The following is a 21,680-nucleotide window of genomic DNA, read 5'->3' as shown; positions in this document are numbered from 1 at the left end:
AATATTTAAAAGTTACAAATTAAAATACATAATAAGAACAATAGAATAAAATAGATATTAAAACAAGTTTTAAATTAATTAAAATTAATTCTAATTTAAAGCCTGCGAAAACAGGAGTCTCTTTCTTCAACTACTTTTACCGCCATAAACCCAAAAGTTAGGTAGCTGAGTGTGACTTTGGCATTTCTACTTCTATGCCCACACATAGCGAACACTAACCGGAAACGGAAGTGAGGATCGAGCGGAACTCTCAAAAATTTTAATACCTCTTTGGGCCTGCCTGCTTCCCTTGAATGATTCCAGTCTAGAGCCGCGAGTCGGTCTCCGGCTTCCACCATCCATCAGTGATTGGCTCTTCTGAGTGCTTGTCACACAATCTTGTCAAATCAGAACCAGTCCCGCCCTGTCGTTGATTGGTATGTGTAGTTTCTCCTGCCCCGCCCCCCGCGCCCCGTGTTGTACTCCGAGTCTCGGCGGGCGGGCGCGGAGCCTGCCACCCTGCCTCTGATTCGACTAGAGTCGTGCTTGTCAACAGTCGGCCCAATCCGAGCCGTTCCCGGTGTCCGACCCTACCATTGAGTATTTACAGCAGAGCCGGAGGAAGGGTGTGAGCGAGCGAGTCGGTGGAAGCGGCAGGAGTGCGGGAAGGTCTCTCCTCGTATAAACAAACTGGGAAAGCAATAGAGGCTCCCCCTATACGGGTTGGGGGGGGGGAGGGAGGGAGGGAGGAGTCCAAGGGAGGATTCGCTGGAACGGAGGAACCGAGGAGAGGCCCCCTCCTCTCTCACCCCCCCCCCCGCCTAATTATTTCACAAATTATATCGAATACCCAACGGAGGTGGGCGGCGCTTCTTCGCGGTGTTCTCTGCGGCTGCCCCCTCCCCCAGAGCCTCCCCCCACCCCCGATCCGCGGTCTCCTCTTCCTCCGGGCCGCCCTCCTCAGCAGCCTCTCCCTTTCTCCTCCAGGCCTGGTAGCGCTGGAGCCGCCTCTGCCGTCGCCTCAGAGAGCCTACCTCGCCCTGCCTGCCGGGTCTCGCTTCCCGCCCCTGCCCATGTCCAGGGAACGCGGGTTGGCAGCCGACCCGCCGCCGCCTTGTCTTCGGAGCCGCCCGGCCCGGGAGCCGCCGCCGCCGCCTCTGTCGTTGTTGCCGCCGCTGCCCTCGTCATGGCTGAGCTGGGGCAGGAGGTGGTCCAGCTGGTGTGGGGCAAGAAGCCCGGCTCGCACGGCCTGGCAGATACCATCTTCTGCCGCTGGGCACAAGGTATTAACCCCCGCCCCGCCCCGCCCCGCGCGTGCCTTTCCCCTTCAGGTGCCCCTTTGTGTCGCCTCCCCCCCCCTTTCCGCGCCACACACACTTCCCCGTCTCCTCTCGCCCTTATTGCCCACACTCTCTTACCCCACAACCAGCACCACTACCCCTTCCCCGCGTTTGCCCGATGCGCTTCCCTGCTACGCGCTTTCACTTGGGGCCTTGGACCCCCACGACCGGTTACTACTTTTGCTCCATCTGTGGCTTATAGGAAGAGCGAGGCAATTGTTGTATTTGTGGAATAGCTACTGCTTGTTTATAGGCTCTTGGACTGTGCATTGACATCTTTACGGCTTGTCCCTTGGGGAGTAAGGGGTCTTCCTAGAAGCGTCTGGAGGGGTGGAATGAAATTCATCCTCTGCATCATATTCCTTCCTGCTCTTGATTGATTGATTGATTGATTGATTGATTAAAGTGCTGTCAAGTCGGTGTTTTCTCTTAGCGACCACATAGATTCTCTCCAGGATGCTCTGTCTTCAGATTGGCCTTTAAGGTCTCTCAGTGGTGCATTCATTGCTGTCATAATCAAGTCCATCCACCTGCTCTTGATACCTCCCTGTTTACTAGGTGGGTAGGAAGCAATCCAAATATCTCTGGGGTGGCATAATCATGATTTTACATCTTCCTCCTCCTCCCTGTATGAGTTGAGGCATTTATTACTAATACATAGCTTCTGCTACTACTAGAACAAATCTTTGTATACTGTTTTTCAACAAAAGTTTCCAAAGCAGTTTACAAAGGGCTCACAGTCTAAAAAAGAAACGTAAGATAGACACCAGCAGCCACTGAAGCCGTGCTGTGCTGTGGTTGGATAGAGCCAGTTGCTCTCCCACAGCTAAATGCCACACCACTTTTAAAAGGTGCCTTTTTGCCCAGATAATGGGTATTTCCTGCTTTTCCAGCAGAGCCATTTACACCATGCAGTTAGGAAACCCTTTTTTGAACTTCAGGAATCACTGCTGCTGAGGAAGTGCCTTTTTACCACCTCCAGTTGGAAATGTGATTCATCTGTTTTCTGCTCACGAGTCTGTCTGTGATCAAAATAATCATTCTTAACAATTGTGATGTAAATAATACTAGTGACTGCAAATAGCAATAGTTGAAACTACCAGCATGCATTTTTGACATGGATCCCATTGATGGTATTGAGTCACATGCACATCAAAGGCCCTAGGCTCCCTTAAGGCAGTTGTTCCTGCCACAACTTGTTTTTATGCTGTGTTTCTGCAGTGTTTTCTTTTGGTGTTTTGCTGCCTATCTGGTTTGACAAGACTGGAAAAATCCCAGGTGCCCAGCTGGTCAAGTACCTAGAAAATGTAGGCTGGTACTCAGGAGTTTGAAAGCAAAACTGGCTTTTGAGAACATTTCTCGTCTTGAAATTGGATATCTTTTGGGCACTTGCGCGTGTTGATCCCTGTAGTGTGTATAGGAAAAGGCTTCAAGATTTTCTGTAAGTTTGACCTTGGCTAACTCCACTGATAATGGGTCAGCACTGATAATGGTGTTTACCTTGCTCATAAATAATAAATTAAACACTTTTTAAAATGCTTGTAGTTGGAGCAGTACTTCTAACTTAAAAGCTTATGTGTCTAGGTTTATATTCTTGGTAGAAAGATGTGATGATTGTATCTATAGTATTAATTCCAAAAGATAAGATGCAAACCATCATAACTGCTAGATTCTCTTAGGCATAGCGACAGTAAAGTACAAAGCCGTATCAAATGGGATTGACAGTGTTGGGTTAGGGCACTGAAAGGTGAACTTCCTAGACAAATAGGGTCTCTCTCTGGTGTGTTCTCAGTATGTGTTCAGCTAGTAATGTATTTGGTTGGGTCCTTTAGCAGCATGTTTAGCAATGATATGGGATGCAATACTTTTTGAAACAGCAGTGTAAAATTTGCTATCTTTTGCCATGGAACATTTTCTGCTTCTAAAAATATTTAATATTATAAAATAGTACAATATTATGAATTGATAGAATTACAATGCCAGGCAAACTGGGTAGTTTCAAAGGTATAATGAACTTTTGGGGGTGATTATCCTTGGGAAATATTGTGTGCTTAAAAATTGTTTATATATAACACTTAAACCACATTAACCAAATGTTGGAACATAACATTTTAAACCACATTATATGTATGTTACATAATTTTTCCACAATCAGATATTTCAGTTCAAGTACTTGTGGCTATTAGGAAGACTTCAGTTCTTGTGCAAAACTAACATGGGTTACTTTTTTTAAAAAAGTTAACTAAATGTATAGGTTGAACATGCCAATTAGATCACAATCTGTTTAAGACATTGGATACTTTTCCAATCAAGTTTTCTGGAAAACCCACATCACTGATGTTTAGCAATTTTCTGTTAACTGGCAAGCTATGCTTTGTGACTTGCAGGATTATAATTAACTTTGATTTAATCCTGTAGCCCATTTAAGATAGCCACTAGTGCAATCTAAGCAGCAATGTGCTGAGCCAGCAGTGATATACCAACACAAATTGTTAAACAAATTCCAACTGCGAGAGCAGCATGCTCACCACAGAAATGAGCAAATGTATAGCATCTTCCCCTGCAATCACTATGGCATACCCAGGTAACTTCCTGGTAACTCTACAGAAGAAGCACCGTCAGCTGTGATAACAATGAATTCATTTCATCTCTTTTCCCAGCTAAAAGCTTGCATGTGCAGCAATGCAATATATCAAACAAAATAAAACAAATCCATGTAGTGAAATAATTGATTTATAACAAAAAGGTTACTAAAGAGAGAGTACGATTGGCCAGAGATTAATCTTAAGAGCACTGAATACTGGAATACATCATTTTACTTCCTGTTGTGGGCAATAGCAGTGTTGCTGCAATTACAATTTCCTTCTCCTCCCCTTGGGGCAACCCTGATGATGTGTTTCACAATCAGCAAAATACACAATTGTGGTTATGATCATGTTCCAAATATATTTTTAACCAGGCCTAGTGTATAGTGACACAGGTGAGTCCAAGAACCCAAGTTTTAGAGAGTTATCCTCCTTTGCTTTTTCCCCTGTGTTGGAGCTCATCAGATAGGGTTGTGTACTGAGCATGCTTGAGACAGAACTGGATCATGTGACGTAATTTCCTGCTGTAAGCTGCCTCCCAACCCCAGTTCCATTTCTTTCTTGCTCGAGCTGAGACGTTCCTGGAGAGAGCTGTTCTCTAATTAGTGTTTTTTGACAGCCTTTTGTTTATTCTTCTTATTGTTCTTTACATTTAGCACTTTATCTCCTCCTCTTCCTATCTAGATTGTGCAAGGGTGGGAGGAGATGTTCTCATTATTGGCTACTAAAAATTTTCTCTATTCTCAATACCTTTTTGTGTTGTAATTCGGCTAATTGGACCCAAAAAAGGACTTATTTTTCTTTTGATTCCTGGCAAATTCCAATGGAGCTGGCTCATGCTGAAGAGCTCCTGCAGGGCTCTCTTTCAGAGGGTTCCCAACTGCCGCAGGACCTGGGCAACTCAGCGCATATGGCCACAGCTCCCATCCAAAAAACACCCGGCTTTTCCCACACACCATTTTAATGCAGGAGGCAAGGACTTCGGAGCTGCCTTTTACCAAGGCACCAAAGAAGTCTACATACTGCGGGGATCATTCCCCCGTCAAAGAAAAAGAAGCGACACAAGTCACCGATCTCAAAATCAGAAAGCTCAGTTTGTCTCAGTGAGTGGCTGTTGATTAAGGCGGTATGCAAGAAGTCTAAAAAGAAAGAACACCCTCACAAGCCTCTGCCTCCTGAGGTGGATGACCAGCGCCCTTCAGGTAATCGCCTGGTATCCTTGACCTCACCTGGTATGGGCCCAGTGGCTGAGGGGGACCTGGCTGGCCAGCACATTCCCTTTCCACTGCCGATGCGATCTCCACCGGCTGCTGTTCCTTTGGACGCCGCTCCAGTGTCTGTAAGTACCTCCACCCCTCCCGGCGCAAGTCTATCCTTAACGGGTAACCCACAGAGTTACCCATTGGCTAAGGGAAATTTTCCAGAGAGAGCTTTTGTCCGACTACCCTGCTACTGAGCACACCTGCGGTTCCACTTAATGAGCCACTTGCGGCTCTGAGTATCCAGCCACTTGCGGCTCTGCTTAATCAGCCACCTGTGGGTCCAAATTATGTGCTGGCAGCCCCTGCTCCGCCACTGGCCTGGCCCTAGCATATGTTGGTGTGCTCCTAGAAGGAGCAGTGACTGTCTCCTCCTCATCCCTGGACTCTAGCCCCCGCAGGCAGGCCATTCCTATTTCTGAATGGGGTCTATTCTCTCCTAAGCCCTTGCCTCTCAGGTGCAAAAGGTGGTATAGACACTCCTCTTCCTCCTCACAGGAGGATAGGCAACCAAAACGGCCCAGACACCCACCCACACCTCCTCCTTTCCCTCCTCCTGCCCCAGTGCCTGTTGTTCCTGTCCTCATTCCCCTCCTGCTCTGGCTCCACAGGAACCCCCACTCCCTCTCACTGTTCCTCCCCCTATCCCAGTCAGACCCTCCACCCCCACTTCAGCCTCTGACTCCTTGTACTCGGAACCTGCTGAACCTATTGACTCTACCAAGGAGGATGGAAAACTATCGCATGAGGACCTTTTGTCAGGCTCCCCCATTCCTAGCTCGTCTAGACTTTTTTTGTCAGATGATTTCAATATTCTCTTGTCCAAGGCAAAGAGAACTGTTAATGATGTGGCACCTTCTGAATCCACTGACCCACCGCCCACTCTGGATCAGAACAGTTTCCCCTCAAATCCTTCTGTTTCCATTGCGGTACCGTTCCCACCGCTTTTTTGCAAAATTATGTGTGCTGAGTGGCAATGCCCGGCGTCTTCCAAACCAATTGGCAATCTTCCAAAGAAGCACTACCATCTCTCACAAGAGGGTGATGGCTCTACTGGCTACTCCCAAAATAGGACCACCACCACCCCCGCAGTAGCCCAACTCGTATCCGGCTCTATCCTGCATACGGAGGGCCAAGAGCAGTTGAAAGGCCAACAGGATAGGAAGTATGACTCACTTTTAAGAAAGGTACATGACTCTGTGGCCGCGGCCATTAGAGTGGCTATTATCAACTCCATTTTCTCACGGGCCTCTATGCTCTGGGCTAAGGAACTTGTGGCCCTGGTTCCACCTGAAAAGCCAAGCTCTGCCAAGGCATCAATAAAATGGCCAAAGCAGCGGCCCTTATGGCAGACTCCAGCCTGGACTGTATTCATCAGTCCTCCAGAGCTATGCCTGCCGGAGTGGCGGTACACAGTTCCCTGTGGCTTAAAAGTTGCAATCTAGACTCCCAAGTCCAAGCTTCCCTTGACATCAGCTCCTTTCTTTGGCTCTAACCTTTTCTGTCCAGCACTGGACCCTATACTAGTTGAAACTAGAGAGAAAAAGAAAGCCACGGCCACCAACCGCAGGGACTCTCGCAGGTTCTTTCAAGCCCCAATTCACTCCTTTCATCCCAACAGGCAATTCTACAATCAGTCTTCCATGCAGTTCCAGGACTTCTGACCCCAAAACTCCAGAGTCTTCAGCAGGCCGCAATGGCACCAGCGCTTGAGGGGCAACTCCAGATGAGCCAGCAACAGACCCTTTTCCTCCATATCCACGCCACGTAAGCAGTGACTCGATCCCCGTGGGCAGCAGTTTGTTAGAATTCGCTGCGACCTGGATGTGCACATTCACTGACAACTGGGTTATCAACACTGCCTCCAATGGCTATGCCCTCGACCTCCTCTCTTATCCCCCCCCCATGTTTTCTACCACCACCACACTCCATCAATTCAACCAAACACCTTCAGATGCCCCAAGCAGTTCGCCATCTCCTCCAGATTTGAGTGATAGAACACGCTCCATCTATGCAAATATTTCAAGGTATGTACTCTATCTTCTTCCTTGTTCCCAAAAAGCACGGCTCTTGGAGGGCAGTTCTGGATTTGAAATTTCTCAACCGGTTCATCCAAAAGAAAAAGTTCAGAAATCCCTCCACACAATCAAGGAGAACATATGTCCAGGGGACTGCCTTGCGTCCGTAGAACTCTCCGAAGCTTACCTTCACGTCCCCATCCGACCAGAGCACAGAGTCTTCGTCCATTTTTCATATGATGGTTCACATTTCCAATACCACGCCCTCCCATTCGGGCTCTCGTCCCCCCCATGTCTTCACAAAAGTCATGGTAGTGGTTATTGCCCGCCTCGGGGGGGGGGGGCGGGGGACACACATCTATCCGTATCTGGGCAATTTCCTCATCAGATCTCTGTCCCTACGTCATGCCCAGGAGGACGTCCGCGTGACACTTCAATGTCTCCAGGACCATGGCTTCGTGGTGAACATAGAAAAGAGCCACCTTGTTCCCTCTCAGTCCCTTGTTCACCTGGGGACCCTCTTCAACACCTCTCAGGACTCCATCTCTCTACTGCCGGCAAGAAGGGAAAAGATCACCACCCATTTGTGCTCCCTTCTCCACAGGAGCCCAGCGGATGTCATGGAACTCTCTCAGGCCCTGGGGTCCATGATAGCATGCCTGGCATGTACTCCGTGGGCAAGCTGGCACTCCTGCCCTCTTCAATAGCTGCTCCTACCCTTTCAATACATGATCATGTCCTCAGCCCACCACTTGATCCCCCTGCCTCTGGCACTCAGACAGTCCCTGTAGTGGTGGCTGTCCTTGGCTCTCCTCAGAGGCCTCCCACTGTCCGAACATCTCCGCCTTGTGGTGACTACAGATGCCAGACTCCTTGGCTGGGGAGCCCACTGCCTTGGCGACCAAGCACAAGTCCTGTGGTCCTTCACGGAAGCAAAAAGATCCATAAATTGGCTGGAACTCTGAGCAGTCTGCCTTGTGCTCATCCAATTTCAACATCTACTTCGAGGACAACACTTTCTGGTGAGATCGGATAACATCACCGCCAAAGCGCACATCAACCAACAGGGCAGCACATGGGCCAAATTGCTGATGCAGGAATCCGACCTCCTATTCCAATGAGTGGGAACCAATCTGAGATGTATAACTGCAGAACACCTCAAAGGGGAGGAAGACAAACAAGCAGATTGACTCCGTTGAAGATCCCTATACTCAGCAGAATGGTCTCTCAATCTTGCCATGTTCCTGCAAATCAGTCAAGTCTTCGGCCATCCCCAAGTAGATCTCTTTGCGTCCCCCTTCAACCATCTCCTTCTTCGCTTCTTCACAAGGTTTCATTCCCTGCAGGCGGAAGCAACGGATGCCCTGACTTCCCCATGGCCAAACACTTTCCTCTATGCCTTTCCTCCCACGGCCATAATCACCAAGGTACTCAGGAAGCTAGTCCAGGAACAAGCAGAAATGATTTTCATCACACCTCATTGGCCTTGCAGACCGTGGTTTCCCGACCTACTCGGTCTGTCAGTAAGCCCCCCGTGTCACAGGCAAGTCTCTATCTGATGAGCTCTGACACAGGGGGAAAAGGAACATTGGCTTACCGTGAAGGGTTCTTTTTCCCTGTTTTGGGAGCTCATCAGCCTCACCCGGATGTATAACATTTCTGGGATTTTCTCTGGGAGGGAATATTCCTACAGACACTCAGATGATCGGCTTTTTGACGGGGGAGACTGCTCTAAGGGTTACAGATGCTAGGCTCTCCTTTCTGCCCATACTCTCTTCTGCTTAGTGTTCTCAATTCTATACTGCCTGTTTCTTACCATGTATTCTAGCTCTCTCCTTCATACCGATGCTTCCAACTCGGATCAGCTCTCTCCACTTGATATTTCTCACTCTTAGCAACAGCCCTGGAACTGGGGTTGGGAGGCGACTTACAGCAGGAAATTGCATCACATGATCCTGTTCTCTCGAGCATGCTCAGTGCACAACCCTATCTAATGAGCTCCTGACACAGGGAAAAAGAACCCTTCACAGTAAGTCAGTGTTCCTTTCTGTGTGGATCTTCCTTGAATTCTTGTACAAGTCCTCTCCCTTGTGCTTCTTCTAGTGTGCCCTTTTGTGACATTGTTACCATTGTTCCCTCTTGTGTGCACACAGTTTGCCATTTTTGCACTCTTGTATATTTATTTATTTATTTATTACCCCTTAATGATTTCAAAATCATAGACTTAATTCTCTTGTGTGGATTCATCCTTGTTCTCTCCTGCTTAATTTTTGATGTGACATTCTCACTCCTTCGCTCAATAACTTGTTTTGGTTAGCATAGAAACTTTTCTAAGCTTAGTTACCTTAGTATTAATATAGACTTCAGCTGAATCGGAAAACCTGGCATCATTTAACATTGTGCCTCTAGCTGCCCTGCCATTTAACTGTTTGAGAGTTGTTGCTGTTGACCTTGCTGCAAGCTTGCACTGCCATCATATTGTGGCCCCATAATCTTCAGGTTTTTCACTGTAAAACTCCCTACTCATATTAGTCAAAATAGTCAATCAGTGATTCAGAAGCAAACATCCTCAATCTTTCTTTTTGCTTTTAAATGGTAAATATTTTAATAGTTTGCCCCCCAAGCCCTTGGAATAGGGGCTATACTTAGCTGCTGTTTCTATGCAGAATTCTTGAGGTTATTTATATATTGTGATAAGTATCGCTGCACATATAACATTGAAATGGTGATTGAAACTTGTGTCCACTTTTCTCTTGGTTTGGTTGCATTTAGCCACTGAAAAAGCAAAGCAACAGATTTGTACACTTTGCTCACTCCAATATCTCACTCGTGTCAAAACAATCCAGTGCTCTGAACTCAAATTGACCAACAAAGGACAGAGCATTGAGCTCTGTTCTAAGTAAGAATTTTCTAAGGCAGCTGTTGCAGTGTTCCATTAGAATAACCTGCTTGTTTAAGAAAAGTGGGATATATGTTTTTTAAATAAAGATTTGCAGGAATGTAAGAAAAATTCCCCATACAGATGTTTTTCAGGTAGCCAAGTAGTTGAACTGAAATATTTGATTAGGGATAGAAAATCCATGAAGGCACTTAACGTGGTTTAACTGTTATACTAAAACAAATTCAAAGCTTTGTATGGAATTTTTAATTTGAGTACTCCAGTAAATCAATAAAACATATACAAGAGGCCGATTATCATGGGTTCAGCATTCACTGTTTCAGCTATTCACGGTTCAGCTATATATATCTGGTTTCAGTTAGTGTGGCGGTGGAAGTCTATTTGCAGTTCCTGTGTGTGCATTTTGCACTTCCAGTGCCATTTCTGTGGTATTTCCTGCTTGGGGGTGCTTTGGGGGGCAGTGTGGAACCATCTTGGGACATGTTTTTGTGGAATTTGAAGGATTTTGTGTTGGGGGGGCATTACTGGAGGAGATGGAGAGCTGGAGTAATCAAGGTTTTTTTCCTGGGGTGGGTTTTGGGGTAATTTTTAGTAGGTTTTTTTAATGTACTGAGGAACCTAACCCTATCATTGCCATAGGTACAAGGTTTCACTTATTGCGGTTTTGGCGTTTGCATTGGTATTGTGAAATGTAGTCCCTGCTGTAGTTGAGGGGCTCCTGTATGTCTTGCACACACGTTTAGGGAAAATCACCTGAAAAACATTGGCCCCATTCACACACAACGCTAAACTGGAGTTTAACGGGAAGGAGGTTGTAATTCCTGTACATCCAAATGCGTGACACTTTGGTTCTGCACTCAAAGCAAACTGTGGTTTCCCTCACCAAACTCCAACTTGAACCTTCGGTTTGTAGTGAAAGTTAAGGGGCAGCAGCATTACGTCCAAAGCAGACGCTGCCGTAACTGCAGTTTTGTGCTGTTTCTGGAACTGAAATAGAGGAGTGGTCCAGACACATGTAGCAACTCACACTCCCCATGCCTGCCATGCTACTTGATGGCCACCTCTCCAAGCACTTGCTCCATGCCAGTCTCTGAGCTACTCAAGTCGTTGCCCAGCAAACAGGGATGCCACCATGTCCCATTCCAAGCCCGTCAAACTGGGATCACTGATAATCGGAGCTCCCCTCTCCGGAGATTCTCTGTGGTGGCCGATCTGCATATGCTGCAATGCAGGTCCAAATCCAGGAAATTTGAAAGAAAGTTAAGATCTATCCCCAGTCCCGTTGTCTCCCTAATCTGTCCTCCTGGACACATGGAGCAGCAAACTTGAGTTTTATGAAACAATTCATTTTTTGAAATTGGAAAATTTCAACAGCAAAATAGCATAGGAAACTTTTACCAGAAAATTTTGGAAACTGTCAACACCACATCTCTGAAGATTTGCACTGCTGTGGTGCTTATATTAGTATGTGGTTCTGATAAGCCCCAGATGGCCTTTTCCAGGTTGAATGGTTGGGACCACTAAAATTCAGAGAAACCTATTTTATTCTGATTGGTCAAGAGCAAATAAACTTTATTGATGTGCATGATGTAGAAAATGCATTAAGAATGTATCTGCATGGTGGGACAGCCCAACATCTGGTTTGCTTGATCTTGATAACACGTGCGTGTGTATGCTAAATGTTGCCTCTTTAGCTGCTTGTCTTTTTGCTGACACACTTAAAAACTAAGCTAAGAATACGGATACTTTGAAGATGAGAAGTAACTAGTACTAGTAGACCTTGGAATTGGTGCAAGTTACTGATAATGCCATTAGAATGAACCAGTGCAGTAAAAAGAACTATATAGAATATTGGGCGGAATAGAAATTTAGGCAGAGATTAAGAATGCTAGGAATATCACCTGCAATTTGACCACGACAAAGAATAAGTATCTTTTTTTCAAGGACAGAGTTATGTTGTTCAGGGATAGGTTCATTCAGAAACAACCAACATTATTTTGCTTTCTGTTCTTAGGGTTTGTGTTCAGTGAATCAGAATCCACTGCATTGGAACAGTTTGAAGGAGGCCCTTGTGCTGTGATTGCACCTGTTCAGGTAACAACTTGTGGAACTTACACAAACATTTAAGCACTTGTATTTCCACGTGCTGTCCTTAGCCTTACTTAATAACTTAAAGCTGTTGGATGGGTTCACATTAGGTGGGTTACTCTCTGTGCATAATAGCCCATTTAAGTAGTCCTTGGTTTGAAACTAACACTAATATTTTGAATCATTGTAGTCTGCAGTATATATTTTACACTATATACAATATATTTCAATGCCTTCAGCTGACCTTTTGTAGGTAACAATCTAAACTCTCAGTCCATGTTCTTATGTAGCATTTAAATCATGCTAACAAACAGTTCAGATACTTTCGGGTGAAGGCATATGGGTAGTCGCATTCTTGACTCTCTGATTATTTAGCCACTAAAGGTTTAGGAAAGAAGGGTATTGAGTGCATGAGCAAATTGGTCATGCTTCAGTGTATAGAAGCCTGTTGTAGACACATAGTTATGTTATAAACTATTTAGGTATCTTAATAGTCAAATGCCACAATTTAGTGCTTAGCCCTTTTTTATTTCTGCGTAGGGGGAAAGAGTTGTTTACTAATTGAAAGTAATCTCATTAGCTGTACGTTTTGAATGGTGAAAATGGCTTAGTAGGGAAAATGGAAACTCTTTGCACCACTGCAGATCAACAAATAGTACATTTCTGATTTGTCAATTTTGTCTTTAATATAAGGCATTCCTTCTGAAGAAGCTTTTTACTTGTGAGAAATCTACCTGGAGACAATGTGAAGGTAACTACAAAGCTACTACCCCAAGAGAGTTTTGCTATGATACTTGCCAGCACTTTGTGCTGTGTGAAGCTAAATGATATTTCACTATTAGTGAGTAATGCTCTTTTGTAATAATTTAGTATGCTTTTGTACACTAATTGTAACATTCAGCTGATGATTTCCCAAAGGGAAGATATAGAATTCAACACTAAAAGCCTTATATGAGTTGTCAGGAAGCCCCAAATCTTGCAAATGGACTCCTCATGCAAGTTGCAGAACTGTTACTTTATCTGATTGCTTTTTTTTCTGACTGGGCAGTTTGTCATCTTATTTTTGTTTGGAAATGGAGAATGTGGGCTAGGACTCATTGAACACTAGTCAATAAAGTTAAGAGGAGGAAATTGGAACTCTGTCAGATGAAGAAGCCTTTCCCATCAGCACCCTTGCGTTTCTAAGGCTTAGCAAAAAAATACATGTGTGTGTTTTCAAGAAAGAGAAAACAACCAGAGCCACCCCAGGGAACTACCAAAGATGTCAAATTCTAAATGCAAGTAATAAGAGCATGTTTCAAAGGCGGAATTAATTTTTAATGTGGCAAACACTAATTGTAAACAGTATATATTCCCAAAGTATACGTTCTATGTATCAGTACCAATTGCATATTTAAGACAGGCTGAATTCATTACACACTTTACTCTAAAGAATCCCACTGAAATTAAAAAGAATGTCCCAGAGTTACAGCCAAAATTCTCTTAGCAACTGCCTCTGTAGTTATTTCCCCTTCATGTTATGCCTCCCTTGCTCCTTTTATTCTCAAAAAATGTACTCCTCCCTTCTTTACATGAGAAATTGGAGGGTGTGAGAAAAGAGTTAGAAATGCAAGCAAAAGAGAGCAAACTAAGGTTAGGAGGAGATCTCTTCATTCCTGCTTGCTTCCCCTCTCCTGTTTTCTGCTTGAAATGGCTTTCTGCCAACTGTGGAACTTGATTAGCAAACAAGATGCCAGGTAGCCCTTCCAGGGATGGATTTGGCCCAGAATTTGCAAATTGCCAATGCATCTCATAAGCTACTGTCAACCTACCAAGGTTTTCCACTGGAAAACGCTGCATTAGATGGGACACTATTTAGTATTACTCAGTGTTTTGCATAAAAGTGCCTTTTAAAATTTTATTGATTCTTTGAATATTTCAGAGGAAGAGCAGAAGAATCTCCTTTGTCATACGTTATGTGATATTTTGGAACTGGCTTGCTCTGATCATTCCGAATCATACTGTTTGGCAACATGGCAGAAAGCAAAGACTGCTGAAGAAAGTGGTAGTATTTCTGAAAGCCCAGCCGAGTCCAGCCATCAAGAGGAGCAGCCCTGTAAGATACATCTTGTGTGCAGTGTAGTGCCAAACAATAACTCTTGTAGTAAGCCTGGTTCTGTTACAAAAATATTATTTGTTGTACTGCATACAGTCTTGTCTTCTACCCTAATTCTGTCTCATCCTAATAGGGAATAGGTTTTGTGGTATATAAACAATAAATCTCTAGTATAATTATATACATTTAAGTTCCCTGGATCCAAAGTTGACAAGAACTTCGAACCCTAATATTGGATCCAATTTTATGGCAACCGGTAATTAGAATTTAAAAGTAGGGCTGCAGTGTTTAGATTAACTAATTAAAACCCTTTTGATCAACAAAAAGGTGCCCATGATTTGGCAACAGATCTCTTTTAAAAGCTAATTATTTTAAATACATTAACTTTAAAAAGCTAAAGGTCACAGACACCATCTTAGAAGAGGCATTTCCTTATATGAAAGAGGGAACTTGTTTTAAATGGTAATATGTGTGCATTATTTAAAATCACTAGAAGTATGTTAAGCAAATGTATGTAGATTTAATTGATTAAAAATAATGCCATGGATTAACCAAGAGCTCGTTAATTGGATGACAGTCCTATTAAAGATGTACTTTATTGGTGAGGACCAGGCAAAGGTACAGCTCTCCCCAAACTGTTCTGCCTCCTTTCATGGATACCACAAGTACAGTTTCCTTAACGTTTCTTTAATCTCTGTCTGCAGCCAAGTTCATTCTGCAATGTGGTATCATCAGGTCATGCAGAAGGTAGGAGGCAGGCAGGAGGTAGGTGTGGGAGTGGTTTGTCCCAAAGAAAGAGATGTAATCCTGAATGCAGTTAGTATTAATTTGACTGATATTCATGTCAGTCAATCTTTACTTTCATACTGAGGATATAGAATGTATCCATATTTTATTTCTCACAGTAAAATTAGACCTTAGTCTCTTCCTCTCCTAACATGATGTGACATGTTAGTCAGTTCTAAATTGGCATGTTAGTGCAGATAAAATAGTCTGATTTGTGAGCTGTTTGTGGTGAAGTTACTGGGAAACAACTATCATTTCACGACCGTTCAAAAGAGGTCGTATTACCAGCTATTGCTTCTATGCCACTAGTATGTCCTTGACATTTGCTAGTTTGTAAGCCTATCGGCATGTCCAATTCCAATAAATGTGTACCACCCCAGCAGCTTAACACAGTACTTGCCAGGTCCAGTGCTGAGGGGACCCTTTGGAAATTGAGCCCACAAAGACATTGGGAAAGGCCCATGAGCACGTGGGAAGTACAGTTTCGGGGGGGAAATGGAGAAATTGAGAAAACATAATGGGTGGCACCCCTGCAAGCCACTTCCAGCAGCCTCTCTGTAGCCCCCTGAGTCCCTCTCAAGGGCTGAGGGATCCTCGGCAATGGCACAAAATGCAGTGCAGGTGGCTGCAAGGGGAGGGGAGAATTCTCAGAAGCCAGGCAAAGGCACTTGCCTAGATGGATAGGAAGATGCCTCCGCTGGCTTCTGCAATCCTGTCCCCCTTTTCCTTGCAGCTACCTGCATCATATCATGTACCATTGCCAATTGTCCCTCAAAACTCGGGAATGACTTCTGGGGGGGGGGGCAGATACTGCAGGGAGGAGGAGGGCCAACAAAAATGTGTACTTACACTGCTGTGGATGCCAGCCAGTATCTTTTTATATTCTATCAAGCTACTAGTATTTTCAAGATAGCTGCCATTTTAATTCTTATTTTTATTTTAACATTTCTATACCGCCCAAAACGTATGTCTCTGTGCGGTTTTGCATTTTGCAGCAGCTGAACACTGTTGCTCATACAGCATCCTTCTGTCATACAATGAAATTTGTTTTTTAAAAGCCTTAATTTGAGTCCCTAGTAACATAAAATGACCCTATCTTTTTTTAAACAAAAGGTGGGGGGGGCACCATAGAAGTTGTCCTTACATTCTATTCTATTAACTTAATATTGAAACTCTTACTCTTTGTTTTTGGATTTGTTTGGGTGTTTTCCCCGGGATTGTGTAAGGGCAAGCAGCAGCTAAGAAAGTATCTTTCTACTTCTTCTCTTTCTAGATAAGAACTAAATCATGTGCATGAATGTTGCCATTCTTAAACTTTGACTTTTACTCAAAATATTTTCATTTTTCTGCTTTCTTTAACACATGTTAACTTTGGAAACTTCTACAATTTATTGTACTCTTGCTAGGAGGAAAGCCATGTACAGTTAGGAATGGATGTAATACACAATTAGTAAGGTGAGGACTTAAAACTGGAATGCTGGGATCCGAAGCACTAGGTGAAGGATTCTGCAAGTGCTCAGGAACTCTCCAGCTTCCCCTTCCAATGGCAGATCTATTAAATAGCCCTAAAAGCTGCATCACTGGTTGGAGGCCCATCAGGGCAGCACTTGACAAGGCATGATGGGCGACTGCTGCTGGAAGGTGCCTCTGGATCCCAGCCAGGGTCTTCTGCAACTTATATAAGGGAGTATCTAAGGACTGATTTACATTTTTCATGACTTGTGGTTTTGGAAAGTGGGAAGTAGTGGAAAAAGACACTGGCTGGGAAGCCAGTCGTGATTTTCCTTGTTCTTCATATTTCTAATGGACGAGTTCAATCTTAATCTAATAGTACAAAGAACTATACACACTTTCTAATGTGTGCTGGCCACTGCAGAAATACAGAAATTGAGGCTTATTAAAGCATGGTTCTAGTACAGATCAGGGTTAATAAAAATGATTTTTTTTAAATCATAACTTCTAATTGTATTATATGAACATGTTAACAGCAGTATATGAGGATGAGAGATCAGGCCTGATCAGTCCTATTCTGCAGGTAGTGTACATGCAGCGCACACAACACACAGTCAAGCCCTTGCTCCCCACCCCGCTCAAAAGTGCAAAGACAAAGGAGGTCAGTGAATGAATAGAAGATTTGGGGGCTGGAGTAGATATAAATGCTGGGGAGGGGAAATAGAAAGTGAACATATTCATGCAGTCCTGAGAAAACGTTTTCTGAGTGTATTCTCTATTACTGAAGGGAAACGCCAATCATGGCAGCAGGCTGTAAAAGAGACCCCATTTGGGAATATTTTAATGAAGTTCCTGTACCAATGGGTAAGAAAGGTATGCGTGTGAAAGGCAAACAGTGCAACAATGAAATGCAAGGCCGCTTGCCCGAATGAAATAGCATTATGAGAAGTGTGTACCTACTTTCTAAAAATGAAACCTACATCTGTCTAAATAATACATCTAATAATGTATTAAACAAGAATATACTTTTACAGAAAACAATTAAATAGACTCTTCCCAAGTAATAATTTAAATTGTGATTTAAATCGTGATTTAAATCATTAAAAGTGAGTCCTCCTGTGAAGCGATTTAAATAAAATCAACCCTGGTTCAGATTGACTTGTAATAAAAATTTGACATTTTCCTTGGTTATACTTGGTTAAACTGTGAATTGGGCTACTGTCGCTTAACTTAATCCCTCCTGTTCTGCACAGGCCTCTTTCTTTTAGTCGTGTTTGTGTTCCTCTATTCATAGTCCACCTCTTCACACTGTGTGTGCCATTCCACTTGGTTCAGCTGTATCAGAGTGAAATTGGCAACCATGACTGACCCACAGATTGCCAATACAAAGTCTATTTGTTTCATCTGCTTTATGTCATGCACACCTATGACTTGTTTGCGATCCATTGATTGTACTAGTGCAGTCACAGGTTCAGAGATGTGTTTTTATATCATTATTCCCTCAAGCTGTTTTTCTTAATCATTCGTAGTTTGGTCAAATTCTGTTGGATGAAGTGACACCTTAAACTTAGAACACTTTGCACTGAGATAGCCTTGTAATTAAAGAGAAAAATTGGACTTTCCTCAGTTTGTGCTCAACTGTTTTGGTGGGCTTGCCCTTGTTGACAGTAAATGGTTTCTTAGTGATGACATTAATTTTTTTTAAAAATCACTTTTTCCACCTTGCCTTTGGGCATAGTGGAACTTCAGAAGTATATGAAGCACTGATAATGTTCCTGTCAGCCGGCTGCTGCCAGTCACCATGTTTGTGTTCTCTAGAATAATTTCCTGACTCATACTAGAGGAAGAAGTGCAAGTGCAAGCAGGAACTGGCTTCGGGGAGTGTTATCAGTGCTTCCAATGCTGTTGAAAATGCCACTGTGCCCCCAAAAGCAGGGTGGATTTTTTTAAAAAAAGAAAGAAAGAAGCCCACTACTTGCCTGGATAGGATTCCTGATCATCCTTGGCAATCGGGCAAGTACTTAATACCAGCTCTGCATTAAGACCTACCACTCATGCACACTCACGGTCCAAAATAAGCATTTGTTACAGTAAAACTTCACATAGCACTTGCTGTACTTTTTCACCTCCCAAAGTGATTTTTAAACTAGTATTTCACATTTGTGCAGTATTTCTGAGTGTTTAGAGTGTTTCACATGTATTAACACATCTTTTCAACAATCCAGTAAAGCAAGTACCCATATTGCAGATGGGGGCTGAGGCTGAAGCCTAAGGATACCTAATGAGTTCATGGCACAGGCAAGATTTGAATGGGTGGATTCACATGGCCACCTGTAAGCACCTGCAAAGCAGATATGAGAGGAACTGGAAGGTCTGGGGAGCATTCCTGACAGGCTTGATTTCTGAACCTGCCAACCTCCAGTTCCCAGACATGGTTACCCACATCGGATTTTACCAACTTTCTGCACTTATTTGAAACCATTGGAAGTTGTCTTGACAAGATCAGTAAAATCTAAGGTGGATGTGGCAACAGGGATCAGAATCCAGAGGTGGGTTCATTCAGACATCGTATTCCTCAGGACCACATGCTCCCTGGACCCTCTGGTTCCTCTCATACTTCTTAAATACTTAAAAGGTGATTGTGTGAATCCTCCCATTCAGAGCCTTCATAGAGCAGGGTCTTAGCCACTGCTCCACCAACTCTCGTATAACGAGTCTCTCTTTAATTTACTACAGTTCAGAGTTTTCTCTCTGAATAATTAATCATGTTCGGCTAATATCTTAAGGGATACCATTCAATCACAGAAGTTGTAGCCAATTTTTTTCCTTGGTTATCAGATTTTTATCCACTATAGTTAATTGAGGTTATACAAGTTTTGTATACATGTTTAATTTTTAGCTGTAAATCACTTTTGTGGAAGGCTAATTTTTAAAGCTGCATATCCTCACTGGCTGTTAAATTCAGAAATTAGTAATAATGCTCTCTTTTATTAAAAAAAACTCATTTTAATTTCTCTTTCAAAGATTGAGGGGAAAAGTAATATAAAGTCTGTTGAACCTGAGAAGGCACTAAATGCTGTATTTTCCCCTAGCTTTTTGGTTACATACCAAATACTTAAGCAGGATAATTAAACATATACACATAGGCAATACTTGTCTTCCTAAAGAGGTGTGTAATTGTTTTGCTGCAAGATATACTGAGATACTGAACTATTTAGAAAATACAGCTTTCTTCCATTTGATTCTGCTCTGAAACGATCCAGATAACCATGTTTATTTGTTGAGTAGACTTTCTAAAAGGACTAGCAGATGTATGTGTTCAGTATGCTTGTGCTTGGTGACTTCCCTACAGTGGTTGTCGTAACTCATGCAAAATAAACCCTGCAAGTTTTCAAGGCTATTGGACTTAAGTAGTTTACTAGTCTTGGCAATATTCTGTTGTGGAGTCTAATAATTTGTGCATCCAGTTACCTAAATGGTGGACACCTAGATGGTTGCATTAAACTGGCTTGTGCATATGAAAGATAGTTCAGAGGAAGTCGGGGTGGGGGTTAAAATTGAAATATGAGAGGCTTGAAAATATTCTAGCTTGCTGTGTGTTTCTTGTGTCACTTTTTGCCATGCGTAGTGCTGAAAAGTGTCTCTTGTGTATAGCTGCCTTGGCTGTCGAAGAGCTTGGCTTTGAGCGATTTCATGCATTAATTCAGTAAGTAACATGTTGGAACACTTAAAATACACTATCTTATAGTCCACAATAAATAAAATTTCGTGTGTTATCCTTAACTAACTAGGTTAGTTAAGGATGAATGAATCCTTAACTAACTAAGCACATCAAACTTAATACCTCCTTATAATTAAAACTCAAGTAAGCTATTTCTTTAAAGATCAAAAACAGTGTGCCAGTGAACCAAATCTCTTGATTTTGTGGATGGCTTCTGGGTAAAGCTTTGCACCACCATTCAACTGTTAAAAGTGGGAGGGAATGGGAGACTTGCACATCCAGCTGGAAACTGTGGGGTAGCAATGGATGAGCTCATTATGTAAGAACAGCAGTAGGTGTACAGCCTTCTGTGCTTACAACTCTCTGAACTAGAGCCAGTATGCCTAGTACTTCGTATTTTACACTGAGGATTATAGTGTGTTGAGCACACTTATTTGCAAGAGAAAAGGATTTTAACTGCACAGTTATGTATCTTACCAGCAAGAACAAAATTTAGAATCCTTGAACTATAGTGATTATCCTAACTTAAGTGCTGCCAACTTCCACTATCAACATCATGTGAGAAATCTTAACCAGACTTTTTAACATTCTGACATAAGCTGGCATATTGACACCACTAGATTGTATACATGCTGTAACCACTTGTTTTTCTCCAGTAGACATTTGCTAATGATAATGTTGCAAGTGTATTAATCACAGATACAGCTGCATGCCCTCAGCATTCAGTGTCACCTTATGTTAATCTGCATCTTGTTGTTAGTCAGTTGCCTAATGCAAAATCAGACTTGTTAGCTTTTGTCAGAGTCCAGTACAAAGTCTGATTTGGCTTTTCTTTTTAATCTTCAGCAAGCAGACATTCACAAGCTTTCCCGATTTCAAAGATGCAGTTTGGAATCAATATTCAGTCTGGACAAACAAATTTGGAGTGTTGCTTTTTCTGTATTCTGTGATACTTACCAAGGTTTGTTGTTTAAAAGTAAATATGTTAGACTGAACTACTACAAAGGAGTGTGTGAAAATGTAAAATGAAAGTTCAGTTGTTCTAAAATGGTAATATGACCTGCTTGTTAACTTGTTCTTATTGGGCTTCTCATACAAATGCAGTTTTAAAAAAACAACTGTTTTTGGGGTCTCCATAGAGTTATGTATTTCTTGAAATAATATGATACACTTTAGAAGGTAGATGCTTATTGAACATTTTTAAACATGTTTTCTTCTGTCTTAGCATGACTGGGTAGTTGTCACATAAGCAGGGTAACAGTTTACATAATCCTGGTCCTAAGAAAGGTGGAGGAAAATAATACGTTACCCTACAGCAGGGCTGCTCAACTTTGGCCCTTCTGCACATGTTGGCCTACAACTCCCATAATCCCTGGCTATTGGCCATTGTGGCTGGAGATCATCGGAGTTGAAAAAACAGTGGGGGGGGAGTGCTTAAGTTGAGCAAACCTGCCCTAC

General features: G+C 43.1%; 1 protein-coding gene across 5 annotated transcripts in view; it reads left to right on the top strand.

Moving 5' to 3' along the window:
• The first annotated feature begins 494 nt into the window (after positions 1-494).
• Positions 495-21,680, top strand: part of MINDY3 (MINDY lysine 48 deubiquitinase 3) — a 42,166-nt gene continuing 20,980 nt past the window's right edge. The window contains exons 1-7 of one of the 5 annotated variants that reach the window (XM_053263187.1): positions 495-648; positions 967-1,262; positions 12,095-12,174; positions 12,862-12,919; positions 14,090-14,263; positions 20,156-20,207; positions 21,069-21,183. In XM_053263187.1, coding sequence (XP_053119162.1) covers positions 1,166-1,262; positions 12,095-12,174; positions 12,862-12,919; positions 14,090-14,263; positions 20,156-20,207; positions 21,069-21,183 — 576 coding nt within the window. In that variant the 5' untranslated portion in view covers positions 495-648; positions 967-1,165. Of the gene's footprint in view, positions 649-727; positions 839-966; positions 1,263-12,094; positions 12,175-12,861; positions 12,920-14,089; positions 14,312-17,088; positions 17,163-17,288; positions 17,375-20,155; positions 20,208-21,068; positions 21,184-21,680 lie in introns of those variants that run through there. The other 4 variants (XM_053263184.1, XM_053263185.1, XM_053263188.1 and 1 more) reach the window with 4 other exon arrangements.

This window comes from Hemicordylus capensis, chromosome 6 (genome assembly GCF_027244095.1).
Source record: "Hemicordylus capensis ecotype Gifberg chromosome 6, rHemCap1.1.pri, whole genome shotgun sequence".
NCBI lineage: Eukaryota > Metazoa > Chordata > Lepidosauria > Squamata > Cordylidae > Hemicordylus > Hemicordylus capensis.
Note: the sequence above shows the minus strand (reverse complement) of the source record. Positions and strands in the feature narration are given on the sequence as shown.